This window comes from Sander vitreus, chromosome 13, assembly GCF_031162955.1.
Source record: "Sander vitreus isolate 19-12246 chromosome 13, sanVit1, whole genome shotgun sequence".
NCBI classification, from domain to species: Eukaryota; Metazoa; Chordata; class Actinopteri; order Perciformes; family Percidae; genus Sander; species Sander vitreus.
This window is the reverse complement of record NC_135867.1, coordinates 23,942,622-23,960,080: the sequence shown is the minus strand read 5'-3', so window position 1 is coordinate 23,960,080 and position 17,459 is coordinate 23,942,622. Positions and strand designations below refer to the sequence as shown.

The 17,459-nt window shown below is 42.3% G+C and overlaps 1 protein-coding gene across 1 annotated transcript in view; it reads right to left on the bottom strand.

The window, feature by feature from the left end:
• The window catches only part of med13a (mediator complex subunit 13a), a 92,402-nt gene extending 76,177 nt beyond the window's left edge, over nt 1-16,225 (bottom strand). The window contains exons 1-2 of the mRNA XM_078266453.1: nt 15,597-16,225; nt 5,600-5,834 (exon numbers count right to left, since the gene is read on the bottom strand). Coding sequence (XP_078122579.1) covers nt 5,600-5,834; nt 15,597-15,662 — 301 coding nt within the window. The 5' untranslated portion in view covers nt 15,663-16,225. The remainder of the gene's footprint in view (nt 1-5,599; nt 5,835-15,596) is intronic.
• Nucleotides 16,226-17,459: the final 1,234 nt, after the last annotated feature.

Here is a 17,459-nt window from a genome sequence, read left to right as displayed (position 1 = left end):
GTTACTCTGACAGATCAGAACACTGAGGGTTATCTACCGTTTGTAACTAGTACTGACAACCCTATCTTACCATTCACCAGTCTCTCCTCTGCTCCGCTCTGTGCATGGAGATGCTACAGGCAGGCTACATTGAACATGAATGCTATGCGTACCGTTCACAAGAACAACAATCATTCACCTGCATTATGTGGTGTTGACATGAAAAGTGGCTGCACGGTCAATGTCTCTCCAAGCTGGTTTTGTATATTTTAATTATTGGGGCTGTGACAGAATGGAGTTTTTCTTACCGCGGTGAAGAAGCGATGTATCACTGCGATATGGCGGTTAACCACAACCCCCGTTGAGAGTACCGTAAGTCAGAGCGAGAATTGCAGGGTGCCTTAAGTGAGTGACGTCAGTGCCTGTGTGGTCGCGCAAGGAGAGCGAGCGGTGAGAGTAGTGTATGAGTGCAGTTGTAAGAAAAAAGAGATAGCAAAGACAAATGAAGTGATTTAAAAGTGAACATAAAACAACAAGCTTCTCAGACACAGTGGCTTCTTCGGTTGTCAATACTGCCGGTAAAGTGAAGCGTGTTAGGCCCGAAAAAGCTTTCTGCTAGGCTAATGTATGCAGTGTAAAGTGCAATGGTAAACAGTGAACTAGGAAAACACAGTCGTAGTGTCACGTCACCGCCAGTATTGTGGTGATGCGGTTATCGTCACAGCCCTATTAATTATTTAAAAATCAAAATGAATGAATGAATGAAAATTAAATGTATTAGTAAAGTGTCTTATAATTAAAAAAAATCTAAATTATGGGTTATAATAGATTATGACTACATTTTTACGACCCTGTCTGTCAAAGTGACAAACAATGAGAAATAGGGCTGGGCGATATGGAGAAAATCAAATGTCACGATTTTTTTGAAAAGATATTTCAGAAAATGACATCACTTTACTGTAATGCAGCCTTTAAAACCAGGAAAAGACAACACTTGTGCCATATTACGATATTACGATATCTAGTCTCATATCACAATATCGATATAATATCGATATATTGCCCAGTTCTAATGAGAAAGTCTAACGCAACCACTGGTATCTGATTTCCACCTCCTCAGGCAACAGGCAGCCAGGAGAGTCCACAAACGCAATAGATTGTCAAAGATCATCCTACTTCTTGGGTTACACACATGCATGAAGTGAGCTTCAATCCTGGTGCTCAGTGTACATTTTTTTATTCTATGAGCATTCACGTGACCTCCCCTTAATCCCTATTAGATGGTCAGAGTGAATACCAGTGCACTAAGGGCCGAATCGGAAGGCAAAGGGGTTCATAGCGGTTCAGAACGGCCATACTAGGGAGGTAGGGTGAACAGTTGATCGTCACAGAAACAATATTCTTTAAGTATGGGGATAACAGCACATATTTTCATATAGTCTCTCCAGGAAGGCATTCATAGCATTTCAGTTGTTCACATGAAAAGTGACAGAAATAGATGTGAAAAGAATCAAAAAGAGAGCTAGATAGATAGGCTACATACTACAGCTGGCCAATCACAGCGTGAAGTGGGTGTGAATGTCAGACTGACGGTTTGGGAAAACAGAAATTGCCAGACACAGGTTTCAACTAGAGATGTTCCGATACCAATACCAGTATCGGCTCCGATACTGCCTAAAACGCTGGTATCGGCATCCCCTCCTCAGTGGTACAAACGTGCACATATACGGGTAAAGCCATCTAGACAGAGGTCCTGACATTCCTCCATTCCCTCAGCTGTGTTATCAGGTCTCAGGACACACCATCTTGAACTGACTGATCAGCAGCTGCAGATCAGAGGTTGGGGGAGAAAAAGAGTCCCTCTGGCTGACTTAAGATCCATCTAGAAAGGCTGCTCTGCTTCATTTCACTGGCAGAGCCCCACAGCGGCTACAGGAGGGAAAGGCTCAAGAAGCAGGAGGAAGAGATCTTCCACTAGAGAGAAGGGAGCAGCATCTTCCACAACAGGAAACACAGATTACACCACCCTTCTGGGAACCATTCACACTGAGATACAGGGTGCAAAACACTCGAGAAACATGGTGAGTGGGGAATATGCAAAATCTCACATGGATGCACGTCTCAGTGAATGTCCACGTCAACATCATTCTCAAGAGGAATAGATGTGCTCTAGACGTGTTGTTTTGATACAAATTCAAACAACACCAGATCTGAAACAAGACCTGCCAAGAATCCTGCCAAAATATGAGTCATCTTTTGGTTTTTAAATACCTGGGAGGAAAATGCTGCGCAGATTTTCTGGTCAATATTCAACTATTTAATTTCTATCTCCTGAAACACATACATATCACGTTTAATCTCCCCAAAACTGGCTTAAGAACATAGCAGTGACTCCAACAATTTCCAAGTATAGATTCTCCATACCACCCCATCCTACTTCAAATGTAGCACACTATTAGAGGGCCTGAGCCAGACGCTTCAGGTAATTACCAGGACCTGTAAGGCCTGAATGAGCTGCCCATCGTTGCCTTCAGGTCCCATTTTGAGTCCAATTCGGGCACAATGTCCCATAATGGAGGGTCACAGACGGGCTGTGCTTGGCTCAGCCTCCAAAGTTCAATCTACATGGCAGAGAGCATACATGAAGGTGGCCTTTTCCATCTTCCACCACTAATGTTACTGTTACTAAAGAGGGAAAAGATGAAAGTGGGGGGTGGACGCATTTGCCTCGTTCCTGCATGGCTGCTCCCGTTTGCGGCGTTTATCACGAAAGTTATAAATCGGACTGAGCTCAGTTTCTCATACCTTCTTCACTTCTTCATCCTTTGTGTAATGGTGAATTTAGATTACTTGTTCTACTGTGCCAGTAGTGGTCACTTAGATATCATAACCCTCTCTCAAACAAACATGAAATAATGAGACAGCGTGATGCCCAGTGTCTCTAGGGAGAGGGAGTTGCCCTACAGCTGTTGGCACTACCAGCCTAACAGCCTGGCTGGCTGGCTTCAGTCAGAGGAGGGTAGGGGGGGCATTAGGGAGGTATCAGATTACACAGATTTTAATGTTTCCCTAAGGCTCTCACTTGAGGTGCTGACACACCAAGATCGTTGGCTGCAGGTCCAAGTTGGGTGGACAGTGAGCATCTGTCGCCCTAGTTTTTGCGGTGTGTCACGCGCCGTCGCAACTCATCGACATCCCACGACTTCTTTTTGCCATCAGTGAGAGAAATCCCCCTGATTGGCTATTCAGATTTAGCGAATTAGTGAACGAGAAGAAAAACAAAAGTGAAGAAAGCAAGCAAACAATTAAAGTTGAGAGGGCGCACACAGAAGCGTAAACAAGCCACTAAATTATTAAGTGTTTTATTCACACACTCTTGTCACATCATAGGAAAGCACATTGCTCTCGCCAGATGACTGACCAGTTTGTTCGGCTCATTTTCTGTAACCAGTGTAGCATGAAGACATGGTGTGTGGAATTAGCAAGCTAGCTAACTAGTCAGCCGGATGCAGCGGGCCGCTCAGCCCTTCCACTTCCCACCGCAGGGAGACTTCTTTGCCATGAGAAATGGATGACAGCCCGAGAGATGGACAATCCAGTCCGCTGAAGCAGAGGGACCGTAGGCTCTGGGCAAACGCTGTTTTGTTGTATGTATCACATTAACGGTTTATATATCCGGTTTCCCTTTTTGAATGACGAACAGATAACCGCCGCCTGCTGGAGTTGGCCGTCGACTGTAATCTTTGCAGTGTGTTCAAGTGCAACTTTTTGACCAAAGCACAGGCGACGTGAGGAGACACGAGGCGACGCCACAGTCGGCAGGGCTCCAGATTAACTTTTTGCCTTGGTTGCACTGGTGCGCCTAACTTTTTTTATTTAGGTGCACCAGCACAAAATTTAGGTGCACCCAAATTTTTCCTCGCGTCGCCTGCAACGCTATATATAGCGATACATGATATATAGCTCTGTATGTTTTTACAAAGTGGGCTAAATGTTCAGTTTTAAGTCAAAGCCACTTTTCACAAGCTCTTTTATTAAAACAGATTGTGATTCAAATAAAATGCAAAGACAGGGTTTCCTTTACCAGTTTGAAAATATACAGCTGCAACACATGTAAATGAAACAATAACAGACTGATTAAAAGAGAAAGAGGACGCCCGGATAGCTCAGTTGGTATATATAGAGGTTCGACTCCGACCTGCGGCCCTTTCCTGCATGTCATTCCCCCCCTCTCTCCCCTTTCATGTCTTCAGCTTTCCTATCAAAATAAAGGCCGAAATCTTAAAAGACAGAAAGACAGAGGGAGAGAGGGGGAGTGCGATGGACTGAATACTATGCTACTCACAGAGTGACGGCTGACTCATTATGAATGGGTCCAGCACGGGTCGAATGTGCTTTGGCGGGTCAGCGGCGTTATACGCGTCTTGTGTAGGCTATGAAATGTCTGTATCGTCACTGCGCTGCATTTTTATGATCTATGATATTCTGGCCACGGGTCACATCTCTCGCCCAGGTCCAGCAGGCTCCGTCTCACACGCTATTACTCAACGAACTAAAGTTAGTTGTATTTAATAACTTCTAATGTGTTTTTTGCTGTGGCGGCCGCAATAACAGAGTTACCAGCGGAAACACTGGTACCAATACAGGTTTCTCCCTCATACTTAACAATATACAGCTGTGTTAATAACAATTAAAACTGTAGACAAATGTCAGCAGTTTGGAGCGGCGGCGCTGTGTCTCTCCATGTTGCAGGGGAGCCGTGTGAGTGAAGAGGGGCGTGGCTGCGCGGAGGAGAGATCCAAACACAGGCACGGAGGAATGGAATGGGTCATGTAACGCAACATTAAACCATATTGATATAAACGGCATCGCTTCATTCGTGGAGAGGCAGCGGATGCGAGGACGTTAGGTGCACTGGTGCGACCTAGGAAAAGTCTTAGTCGCACCCTTACAAATTTTGGTCGCACTCTAGAGCCCTGGTCGGCCTTCGCCACTACTACTATTTTGCCATCTGCCTGGTGTGTCAGGGCCTTTACAGGGTACCTCCCCCGTGGCTACCTGACAATCAAGCAGTGACATCTCTATCCTTTTTCATTGTACAACCAATAAGATATCTTGACAAGAGTGATCGATGTTCAAGTGCTTCTTTTACAAAAGCTGCCAGCCCTCTACACTTCACGTTATCTTTTACAGCCATCACTCTTTTAGCTTTATAACCTTGAATAAATCCAACAAAAAGGTGCATTGGGGGGAGGTGAATTTCATCTTCATAGATTATTTTTCTTGCCAGAATAGAGGCTCAGACATAGAATAGCAGTGCTCTCTCTATCTCTTTAATCATCTAACTTGCCAAAACAACTGGAAAAACTACTATCTGTAACTATCATGCAGCAGAAGGGCAAATTACTGCTCCTTAACTATAAGAACCACCTCCCTGTTCCCTTGAACTCAATCACTGAATCCCTACAAGCACCCTGGGTGTTGTTCAGTTTCTGACCCTGACCTCTGATCTCCATGTAGTGAGGAAGCAGCATAAAGAGGATGTAAACGCACAGCTTCATAAAACATACATTGTTTTTCCAAATGACATGCCCTTATGTGTATGCAAAGGGGCTCCCACCTGCAAGCTCGTGGTGGATGAGATCGGCGAAGTTGGGGTCGTCCCCCCACCAAAAGAGCCAAAGCTCCCTCCGCCCCTGCCGCTGACTGCGCCGCCATACGCTTAGCACGTCGGCCTTCAGGCAGCGGCTGAAGCTGCATAGGATGGGGTCCTCCTCCGTCACTGGAAAGAGGATGGGTGCAGAGGTGGGACCCTGCCACACAAACCTCTTCCATTTGATCCCTGTCAAGTCAGCCTGCAAGACAAGGGAGGGGGAGAGAGGGAGAGAAGGAGATTGTGAGTTTGCAGAGTCGCTGCTTCAGGATCCACTCAGCACCTCAGAGTAAACGTGCTGAGCACAGTGTAACGAGTAGGTATTAATCCTCTTTTATGGGGCAGTTCACCCACAAACTAGTACAAGACACCCGGGCTGTCAAAACAGAAACGGGAAAAGGGGAAGATTGAAAGATACACAGTAAATGACAAGAAAACAGAGTGTGTTGATAAAAACGAGAAATTGCCCTTACAAAATTGGGACATTTGTTTGTTTCTGCAAAGAACTATGTACTTGCTTCAGGTGCTTTCAATATCACCACGAACAACATGTTGGAAACACAAATAGGAAAAATCTAATGCTGGTAAATGTGGTCTCACCACCTTAATCCTCATAATGGTGAGTGCTGGGGGGTGCTTTGCCTTTCTATAAACGCTGTCTGGCTTTTATAGAGAGAACAAAACACACAGGAAAAAGCCTCATAGGCAGTAAATCACTGGCGGGGTTATTAAGTGTTAAAGCAGGAACATTACGCTCCACTGCTAGCTAGCACTGCTGCTTATCATCCAAGTGCCGACAGACTACCCACGTCTACCTTAACACATGCACCCATACACACACACACACACACACCTGCTACCCCAAAAAACACACACAATGCCTAAGGCGTACATCCCCATTTCCGCTGGCAATCTTGTGGCAACTGTGCGAACACGGACTGTTTATTTTCATGCCGTTTAGCCCTATTCCGTTCAGGCTGAGTTGGCAAGATGTCCCTCTGTATATTCAACCAATTACTCCATTACAATTCAGGGGATATCTTAACTCAAGTGCAGAGGCACTGAGCCTGAACAAGTGATTACCCGTGGTTGTGGCGAAGCAGTGGTCTTTCGCCTGGCTAGGGATAAGCTGGAAGATTTGTGGTGTTAGTTGTGATGATGGTGGTGGTGGGGGTAGGTTGGGGACTGTCAAATCAGAGCATTGTGTGGCGTCAGCTGGAGCAGAGCTGGATCACAACCAGTTAGTAAGCAATAAGACGAAGTGAGCACACACTGGTGCACAAATCATTAATAAACCTGAGGTTAAAAATAGTTTTGCCTAAAATTATTTATGACTCCTGTACACTTCCAAGTTATACACAACAGCAGAATACAGGCAAGCTTGTTATCCCACAAAGTACACTGTATGCACCATCAATAAACAGAAGGCATGTGTTCTCTGCCACTAACTCAAGGGGAAAAGTGGCTGGCAAGCATACAAAAGCCCAAGGTGTCATCCTAACTTTAACGCAGCAGTGGTCGGGATGCATGATCAAAACATCATGATCTCTGATGAACAGTCTGGCTCCTGAGGAATTCAAAAGCTGCTACACATGCTGAGGTTAAGTCCCAAGGTACAAACAGCAGAGCTAGGTCTGTGTGTGACAACAGAGCTGCAGGGGTTAGGCTGCTCCTTCCTGCTGGAGTGTGAGAAGCACTACATTGCACCTGCATCTTGCTAGGAAACGGATGGCGGGGACGACGGTTAACAGTGAAACCACATCATAAGCAGTACAGATAGGCAATTAGCACCCCTGTCATCTTACTGACCATGGCCAGTCCCCAGTGGTATGTTGTGTTTCATTGTGTAAAAGGTTTTGTTCAAGTGCCCTACAGATTTTATTATGGGCTCTCCTCCTCATAGATATTGGTTTCACACTTCTAGACATTGCAATGTGCTGCGCACAGAACACAGCCAGGCATCAAGCTGGAGACAGGGCACTGATACCTTTCTTTGAATTACATAACTCTTATTCGAAGTGTTCGCTAACTCTTTTATAACTCTCTTTTTTTAGCCCATTCCACACTTGGTGGTAATAATAAATTTTCCTAATAATACTATCCAAATGTGCTTGCTTTGCCATTAAAAAAAATAACTTAATGTTATAAAGTTAGCTCTCGAGCCTTATAAGATGACCTAACTGTAACCTAGGACCACTTAATAGAAGGGAGATGTGCATCGCCATTGCTCTTACAGGCCAGACCTAATGCAGTAGTAAACTAAAGTGGATACAGTTGCAACACCATTCCGTATACCATTTAGTTATTGCCAAATTAGACTGCATTGTCTAACGTATTTGCATTAACATTACGCCATCTTAAAAACCCTTTCTCGTATAGATATAGAGCAGTGGTTCCCAACCTTTTTTCCTTGGCGCCCCCCCTACTTATGTCTAAGAAAAGCTGAGCCCCCCCCCGAAACCGAAGTTGAGGTAATTCTCGAGATAGAGCCTGACTTTCTTTTTTGATACAGAGGAGTTATCGGCACTTTTACGTTTCATTCTTAAAATAGCGATGCTGTGGCGGCAGGAAAAACGAAGATGCTAGCAGCTAGCAGCTGACCTGATGACAGCAAGGGTCCCAGGTTAAGAGGTCCCGGAGGTTTGGCCTACTAAGTAGCCTGCCTACAATTTTAAGCCAGAACAAAAATACATAGTTTTTATACAGACTTTTGTATACATTATATATTCTAGTGTATAATCATAATTTGTTTAACATGTGCAAATATTTTTATTTTTTTTTACCTCAACCTCAAACCAGATAAAGACTTGCGCCCCCCCTCTGATCTTTGCCGCCCCCCTGAGGGGTCCCCGGACCCCAGGTTGGGAACCACTGATATAGAGGATAAAAAAAGCCTCTCAACCTAAGCATTTCCTACTGTATCTTCTTCCATGAAAACGTTAGAATGTACAAGAACAAAAGATTATAAGGCAATGGAAACTGCTTTCTATTCAATCGCGAGTCAGCAATTGAGCAGTTCCATTCTGTTCCATTAGACCATTAATTGATTAGTCGTTCAAATGAAAATTAACTGATGACAACTTGGATTATCAACTAACTGCAAGTTATTCAAAAAGTAGCAATAGAAAAAAAACATTTGATTATTACACTTTCTCAGCTGACAAACAGCTTTTATTGGTGTAAAAGCAATACAGAGTCGTAAGGCAATCTTTGAATTCAAGCAAACAAGCAACTCTATGCACATGGGGTCAAGAGAAGGTAAAATTGTTTAATTAACACTCAGCCTGGTTTCAGGTGACTTTTGAAATGGCACTCAGAGAAAACCCTGACATGCTTCTTGTTATTGACTGTCTTTTTTTCTTTTTTAAAGATAATTTTTTTCCGCCTTTAATGGCTAGGGCAGTTAGATATGAAAGGGGGGGGAGAGAGAGAGAGAGAGAGAGAGAGAGAGAGAGAGAGAGAGAGAGAGAGAGAGGGAGGAAGACATGCAGGAAAATCGTCACAGGTCGGACTTGAACGTTGGACCTTCTGCGTCGAGGAATAAACCTCTATGTGCGTAACTAACCTGGCCACGGCCTGGTTCATTTCTGAGATTTAGTAACCATAGTAGCAGTCGCAGCTACAATTCTGATAAAAGCTGCTGCTGCTGCTGCTGCGCTGTTAATGTGTGAATGAAATACAACAGCCTACAAGAGCAGAAGGCTAGACTCTACATCTTACATTGCAGTTCTATTCATCACCTTTTCGGGACTGTTTCTGTCACCATCAGGATGTTTGCATCTATGCTGCAGTTTCTCTGCCAAGTGGGCAATGGAATACATAATGACTCTTTCCTTGAGAATATGTGGCACAAAACAAACCTTCACTGAAGCAACCGTGCAGGAAAATGTATCACCAAATGCTGTGTGTTACTGTCAGCAAGCAATTATCCTTGGCAATAAATGACTTATCAAAGGATTGTGTTATCTTAAGTCTATATATGAAATCTCCACTCTCAATATCTGACATTATCATTAACAGATGCTGCATTATTAAACTGTCACAGCCACATCAAATCTTTATAATCATTACTCTGTAATAAATGATCACTGCAGATGCATCTCACAGTTATTTTAAGATAACAAGAACAAGAAATTACAACACTATCATAGTTTAGGATCGATTGGACCCTTATCCAAAACATGAAAATAATATGAAATCTATTCAATATTGAAAACCACTAAGTGCTATCGTGACAATAACTATGAAAAACACTGTTTTACCAAAAGTTGCCGATTGCTAGTACAATGCAAGTTTGATTTCACTAAAGAACAGAAGTAGGTATTGCAAATGTTTGTTACGGATACAATGATGTTGACCCACTGCAGTGTGGAGTTGAAAAGTGTTCACTGACAATCAGATCAGTCTTTTCCCTTCTGCATTGTAGGGATGCTAAAGAAAGGCCAATAAGTTTGACCTCGAATCTTCCCACTTCTAGTGAGATACTGAGCTTAATACTATGTGGATGTGGTGAGAAACTGAAACTCTATAAAGTTTTGAAGTGACTACACAGACTTTTGATCAGTTGTTAGTCTCAATTATACAGTTTGAGGATAAAGTGAAGATCTAAAGCAGCTCTACCGCTGGATGAGTTCATTTTAATGACATGTCTAAACTTGCTGAACTTAATCTATATATAAATTGGGATATCTCTGTGTCCCTACACATGCGCAGTACAGCAGCGGGGGCGGGGAGTTGCTGAATCCCTACAAGGCTCATTGATTGCGGTTCACCGGCTACAGGTGTCTTGCCAAAAACTGATCATCCACCAAGAACTCAATGATGTTTACCCTATATGCAAACGATAAAATAGGGGACACACTGAATCTCTAGATAAGCCACAGCCGCGCTGTGACTGACTGAGCCGCGCTGCAACATGTGTTTACAGGTTGGGGCTCTCCAGCATGTTGTTTTGTTGCGCACATTTCAACAGCCGTTCTTCGCGCTGCTCAACCGGGTTCCCTGCTTCTACCACTGAAACTACCACGACGTGTGACTGCTACACGGAAAAAAGCGGAGACGTTGAATCTCTACGTGAGCCGCAGCCGAACTGCGACTGACTGAACCTGTAACATGTGTTACAGGCCGAGTTTAATAAAGAAAATAAAACTAATTACAAAAAAATAAAACACATTCAGGAGGTGCTTTACTTATGCCATATAAAACCGCCTGTGACGGCACAGTGCAAGTTCTGCTTTCAAATATTTAGTTGAAGTAAAAAGAGGCATTATCACTCAGCACAATGTACTTCAAGGTGGAGATTTTCTTTAAGATTATTTTTGGGGCATTTTTAGGCCTTTATTGACAAGACAGCTGAAGACATGAAAGGGGAGAGAGAGGGGGAATGACATGCAACAAAGGGCCGCAGGTCGGAGTCGAACCCGGGCCTGCTGCGTCGAGGATTCGTCTGTATGTGGGCGCCTGCTCTACCAACTGAGCTATCCAGGCGCCCCAAGGTGGAGATTTTCAACTCTAATATAATGCTGGATAGCTAATGTATGTTTTCCTGTAAAGTACAAGTACACAGTAAGTCAGTAGTATAGGCCTACAGTTGCATATTATGTGCTTTGGGGGCCTTCTGTAAGTTATTTCAAAGTACAATGGTTCTGGAGAAAGCTGCAAGCAGCAATACAGGAGTCCAAGCAATTAGCCCATTCCAAACAGGCATGTTTTGAAAGGCAACGTGACATCATGACTTCACGTAAACATACACGCCACTTGTTATCTGTACGCATTTTGAGCTATCCGCGTGTGTATATATATATATATATATATATATAAATAAACATACACGCCACGTGGCGTGTTATCGCGAGGCTACGGTTGGTTTTAACGTCACACGCGGGGGGAAAGAAAAAATGGTTGGGATTAGGAAAAGAAGAACTGGGTTGGGTTTAGGAAAAGAAAAACGTAAGGAAACAACACGTGGAAAACGAAGGAAACATCACACGCGGGACGCGATCCCCGCTCTCCTGGGTGAAAGTCCGCGGATTTTCGCCCTTTCATACTACTTGCTACAGCGTCAATTCACACGAAAACGCAAGGTAATGCAAGTCAATGGAGGCCAAACGGCGTTGATAAACACGCTGAAAAGCGAGTGTGCGTCTTCATAACGTGCCAATAACGGCATACCAATTGGCGTGTCATACATACGCCACTTCATGAGATCAGTCTGTGAAAGGGCAGTGCACTTCTTGGGAAAATTAGTCCCTTTTAATGAAATAGGTCTCTTCTCACAGGACTTCAAGCAGAATCTGTTTTGTTTACACAGGAAATAAGCCAAATAGTTGCACTGCTGGTTCATAGTGGATGTAACTAATGATGAAGACTGAACATTTTGCCTATGTAAACTATGAGTCTACAAACGATAGAATAAAACCAACTGTCCTTGTTGGCACACTAAACGTTTATCTTTGTATTTGCACATTCCACTGAGCACAGAGATGATTTGTTAAGGTTTGTGTAGCACTGCTGGGTGACAACATTCTGGGTTGGAAACAGAAAAACAAAGACTGATTGCAAGCATTGTAAGAAACATCTGCCTTGCAATTAACTCTTGCAACACAATGCTTCTTCTACAACTTCATCCCAATAGAAAACTACATTAACTGATATTTAGGTTGAATGTTGTAAAACCTGCAGAGGTCTTTGAAGACACTACTTCTTAAACAAGCAATCTCTCTAGTTGTACAGATGTACAGTAGGCTATATTATTTAGGAATAAAATGTGGCGTTAAACTGTTTTTATAGCATTAAAAAAAAAAAAAGTCCTAAAAAGTTACAGTGTAGAAACATTTAGTGACATTGCTTGTAGTTTGTACCTCTGTTCTGTTGGCAGATTTTGTACAAAATACATGAGACTGTGAATTAAACTGGACTACAGACAAAATATTAACTTCTGTCCTTATGTATTCCTGAGACTGAAGAAGACTGGACACGTCAGTACTCTACTCCTTATCAACAATATCCAAGAGGCAGACTGCTCTATCAAGAATAAATGTGCCTTCTGCAGTTCTTCTCTCTGTCCTTTCAGAATAAATTAGTGGCAGCGTTTGTGCAAAAACAGAGGGTGCCACAGATATCAGTGCATTTCCTTCCAACGTTCATGCTTTGCAGGCTGTGCGTGCAAGTGTGCCTCAAACACTTAATGCACTACTATTAATCTGCAAGTTTTCCACCTGCCTGTGTCTTAGTAAATGCTATTAAAAGTATGTGAGCAACTGCTTGTGGGTCATAAGAAGTTTAATCTTTTCATATGCCAAAGCAACAAAAAAAAAGAGAAAAAAAACAAAAAAAAACAATCACACTGCTGCCAAAATGCACTGGATACGGGAACGAAGTTTTCCTGAGGTGACACGTACTTGGGGGGGTTATGACCCCTGCTTTTGCCAGCTGCTCACCTTCCCTCTGGCCACTTAAGGTTCTGAGTATCAGTAGGGAACACTGTGTTCAAACAGCTGCCTTTCAAGATATGGGACAAGCAACAGGTGAAGCTGCTCAAATCATGCCGCAGATGCTCCTCTTGTACCAAGTCTCTTTGCCTGTGTGCCGCCTCTCTCTCTCTCAGTTAACTCTCTGTCATGGAGCGAACATGAAACTAACAAGTGTGTGTTTGCAATTTTGGCTGAAGAGAATGCAAATTTGATCGGTTTCACTTGAGCAACTATAAACGGAGTTCTTGTTAAGTTAGTATATGCCACAGCCAACGCTATCACCGAACAGAAGATTTTTTGCAAAGTCCTTTTTTTTTTAAAAGGTTAGAACCTACGGCGCTGAAATGCATGGAAGCATACAGTAAACTACAAATGTCACGAAAAGCCAGCTACAATGGTGCATAATAATCCAGAAACAGATAAACGGAATGCATACACACCCAAGTTAATTCCAATATGCCCGCTTTAAAATGCAAAAAAAAAAAAAAGTAACAAGTAGTATCATACTCCGGAGAAGACTATCCACTGTAAAACTAAGAGGGAAAAAAGTACCACAATGTATTCACATTCTTTCACTATAAAACCACAAAGTGGAGTCTGTTCAGCGAGTGAGTCATAACAGCAGTGGTGTTATGCTTAGTCTCAGTGTGCAGGAAAATGTCAGCCAGACAGGCACAGCACCACAACTACCAGCCTCTACCTCGCCTGTCCACTGTAGCCAACGCTGCCTTCAAGTGCTGTCGTAAACACTGTAATTACGAGTTCAGCACACACAATCGACTCAGCTAAGTAGTATTGAGAGAATGAGGATTTTCTGCAATGAAATGTTACCTTTAGGGGGCGGACAGTTTGAAGCTGTGTCAATTTGTGGCAAAAGCAGTGTAGTATTTCATTACATTGTTATTATACTACATTCCATGTCAACATATTGATGCATTTCGACTCTGACTCTTCACTCAACTTTTAATAACATTTTTTTTGCATAGTATATTAATAAATCAATCTAAATCGATGCACTTTGTGGTCTTTAACTTCTGGCCCTGCACCACAAAGTGGTTCTGTATCATTTAATCTATAACAGAACTTAGGGTTACATTATTTCATTTGACAAAACACATCTCCAACTTCCAACTGTGGAGGCAGGATGTTCAGAGGAGCTCATGGAGGCAGCATTACACTTTTCCCCTAACCTACAAGTCAATGTGTGTTAAGCCTGCTGACAAGCCAATTAACTGCAACAACAAACACATTCAGACCATGTTCTTGATTATCCAGTCAGAAGAGGAACTGTACACACAAGCAACACCTTGCCATATGCTGTAGAGGTGAAGACTGTGGATTACACAGGGGATGCTTACTGCACTATTTATCTCACAATGGATTTAAAGAATACCTGTAAACTCCAAGTGGGTAGGAGTACAATCACAACTATTTAGGGTGTGGATGTCAACTGGCCAAAACTGACAACATGATATGATGAAAAGGAGAAAGGGGAAAACATGATACGCTTCCCAATTCATAGTGTAGTTTATGGTAGTAGAAAGTGTAGCTTAGATATGTAGTTAACTAGATGTTTGTAATGCCCAGGAATGCATGCCAGAGATTATATAATCAGCCTGGGGCCTGTGCCCTAGTTGGTGTGAATACTAGAAAATGAAGTCAAGGAGATTAAGCCATTGACAAACAAGATGATGACTTATTACATAAATAATTAACGTTTGCAAACAAATACTGCTACCAGAAACAATCTTGTTACATGCTTATTGCAGAAAAAGAGCTTTCTAGGCAAGGCATAAGGGGCGTGCGTTTATCGACAAGGTGTGCGAGTTGGGCATTGACATTCGTCCCTCCAGGAGTTGTCAGTGTTCTGCAAAAACACAGTATTTCACAGAAAAACGCTCAGCGGTTTCCCAGTCTCTGCGATAGAACTAAACTGCAAACTGAAGTACATGAGGTGTTTGGTTTACGGGTCAGCACTTGATACAACATAGTGGAAATTTAACGAGATAGCAAGTTAATAACAAACAAGGTGTTGAGGCGAAAGGGAGAAAGTGCTCCAAACAACTAACTCATTGGGAAACATAGTCGTGTTTTTGGCAGTAAAATGCACAACATTTATTTCCGTGCCTAGTAAGCGATATGTTGCGGTGTCCATCCTAAGAAATGTAGTAAAATAAGCTTAACAAGAAGCGAGTGACGTTAACCTTGAATGTTTGGTTTATCAATAGAAAAATGGAAATGTAACGTTAGCAGAAAGAAGATTATAATAGACAGGCCGTTACAACTAGGTTAAGTGACAAAGTGTTACAACAAGGGAACAAGGCAACATCAGCGAACTGGGATACCTTGTTGCCATGAAATGATGTCAGCTCGATAGGGCCGTAAGCCTAGCTAAGCTCCTATCAACTGATGTCTGTGTGTGGCTAACGTTAGCTTAGCCCCTGTTCAGCTAGTTAAAAATGGCTGCTTTCCTTTAGTTTTAAATCTCTTACCAGACAGAATAGATTGGAATGGCAATCCTCCAAGCTGGCCCCGTTTGGTACATAACAAGAACTCATCCTTCTTCACTGCGAAATCCAACACTCCATCATTTCACTTCCCGGGAAATAGAGAACAATTCGCGAATTTGTGTTTTCAAAGATGTGCAGGCTTAATCAACGAGAAATATTTTTTGTAACATTTGGCTGGAGGATAGTTAATTCAACAACCTTCCGATTGCAGTTCCTCCACCAGAGCTAAAAGCGGATAAAAGAGTCTGTGTTGGCTTTATGTCGACATCTCAAAAACACACAGTAAAAACTAATTAACGGAAGCGAAAAATGTTCATAAAACAAAAAGAAAAGGAGAGCAAAGAAGCAACTCTCCCCCTCCCCCTTAGCCCTAAAACGGTCTCTGCTTAAAAAAATAAAGACGTCCTGCCTTACTCCTCCATCGCAAAAATTAGTCTAAAAACGAAATACATCCTGTAAAAACCTCTCGAAAGATGGCATCGGCCTATATTTTAACGATTATTTCGGTCATAATTTCAGCCTCGGTTCCTGTTGGTTTCCATTTGAATTCATGGATTCCTTTCTTTAATGGCGGCCACAGGGACAACTCTGCCTTCCACAGCCTATTGGCTCATTCGTGGTCAAAGCTTTGTCAAGCCAACCGAAGACAGACAGACACACATCAGAAAGTAGACAACATTTCCGGCAAAGTAAAAGTATAGAATTATTTAGTTAATGTTATGACTAGTGAGTATGAACATTGCTTCAGGAAAACCTAAATTCGTTAATATTTACCATTACCGAAAAATATATTTGATTTCCTTTAGGTACTTTGTGTCCCAAAAAGATGCTGCAGCATGCAACAAACGGTGCACGTTTTATTTTGACAGTCCTGACAAAACGTTCCGTGTTTTGGTATGGCTAACTTGACACTGTCGTGGTCATGAGGGCTGTAATAACACAAGAGTGATAGGTATTGCCGCTATCCCAGCGCAAGTGGCGCTACTGAGCAACAGATTTTGTTACCAATGATCAAACCATATAAACTTGCTCACTTACACAGTGCACCACCTAGCGCATGTAATGTTGCACTGGCAATTGACATGTGCAACCAAGATGGATTGATGCGCCCTTTGTTTTGATTTATTTCAATCAAATACATTCATTTGACCTCAATTTAACAGTGTGGCTTGTGTGCGAAAGAAAGCAGTAAAACCAAACATATATTAGGCGCAGAACTACAAGAATAAAATGCATATTATTGAAGAAAATGTAAGAACCACTTAAATCAAGAAGACAAACAGAGTTCTACACAAAAATGAGTAAAATGTGTTTTTTGACTATTTACAGACAATTAAGGATCAGTTTGCTTCATAGCCTTGCAATATAAACACCAATATAGGCAAAGGTAAATAAAACAAAAGATCAAGGTTATGAATTATACAAATACACAGAGAGAACCAACTTAAAATGTCTCTATGACGGCCACGACAGGCAACAGTTTAATATTAGCAAACCTAACGGCCAAACCAATTTTATTATTGCCAAAACTGACTTTGACACAATATCAGTTAGTTTGTCATACAACCTCAGTATGGCTGAAACACACACATTGATCCCTTTTGTATATTGTTTTAGATGAGCAAAAACAAAACCAATACATTTCAGAGTACCATAACAGTAATTTGTTAAGGTAACAAATCAACTATATTTTGTATTTACTGTAACTGTTATGCACAACAGAAATCAATCAATCAATCTAACTTAATTGGTCACCTTTCATCCAGTTGACAAACTATATTTTGGTTTGTTATTCTTTACATATTGTGTTTTCTTGCCACTGCCTTGGAGCAGCAACCATACAAC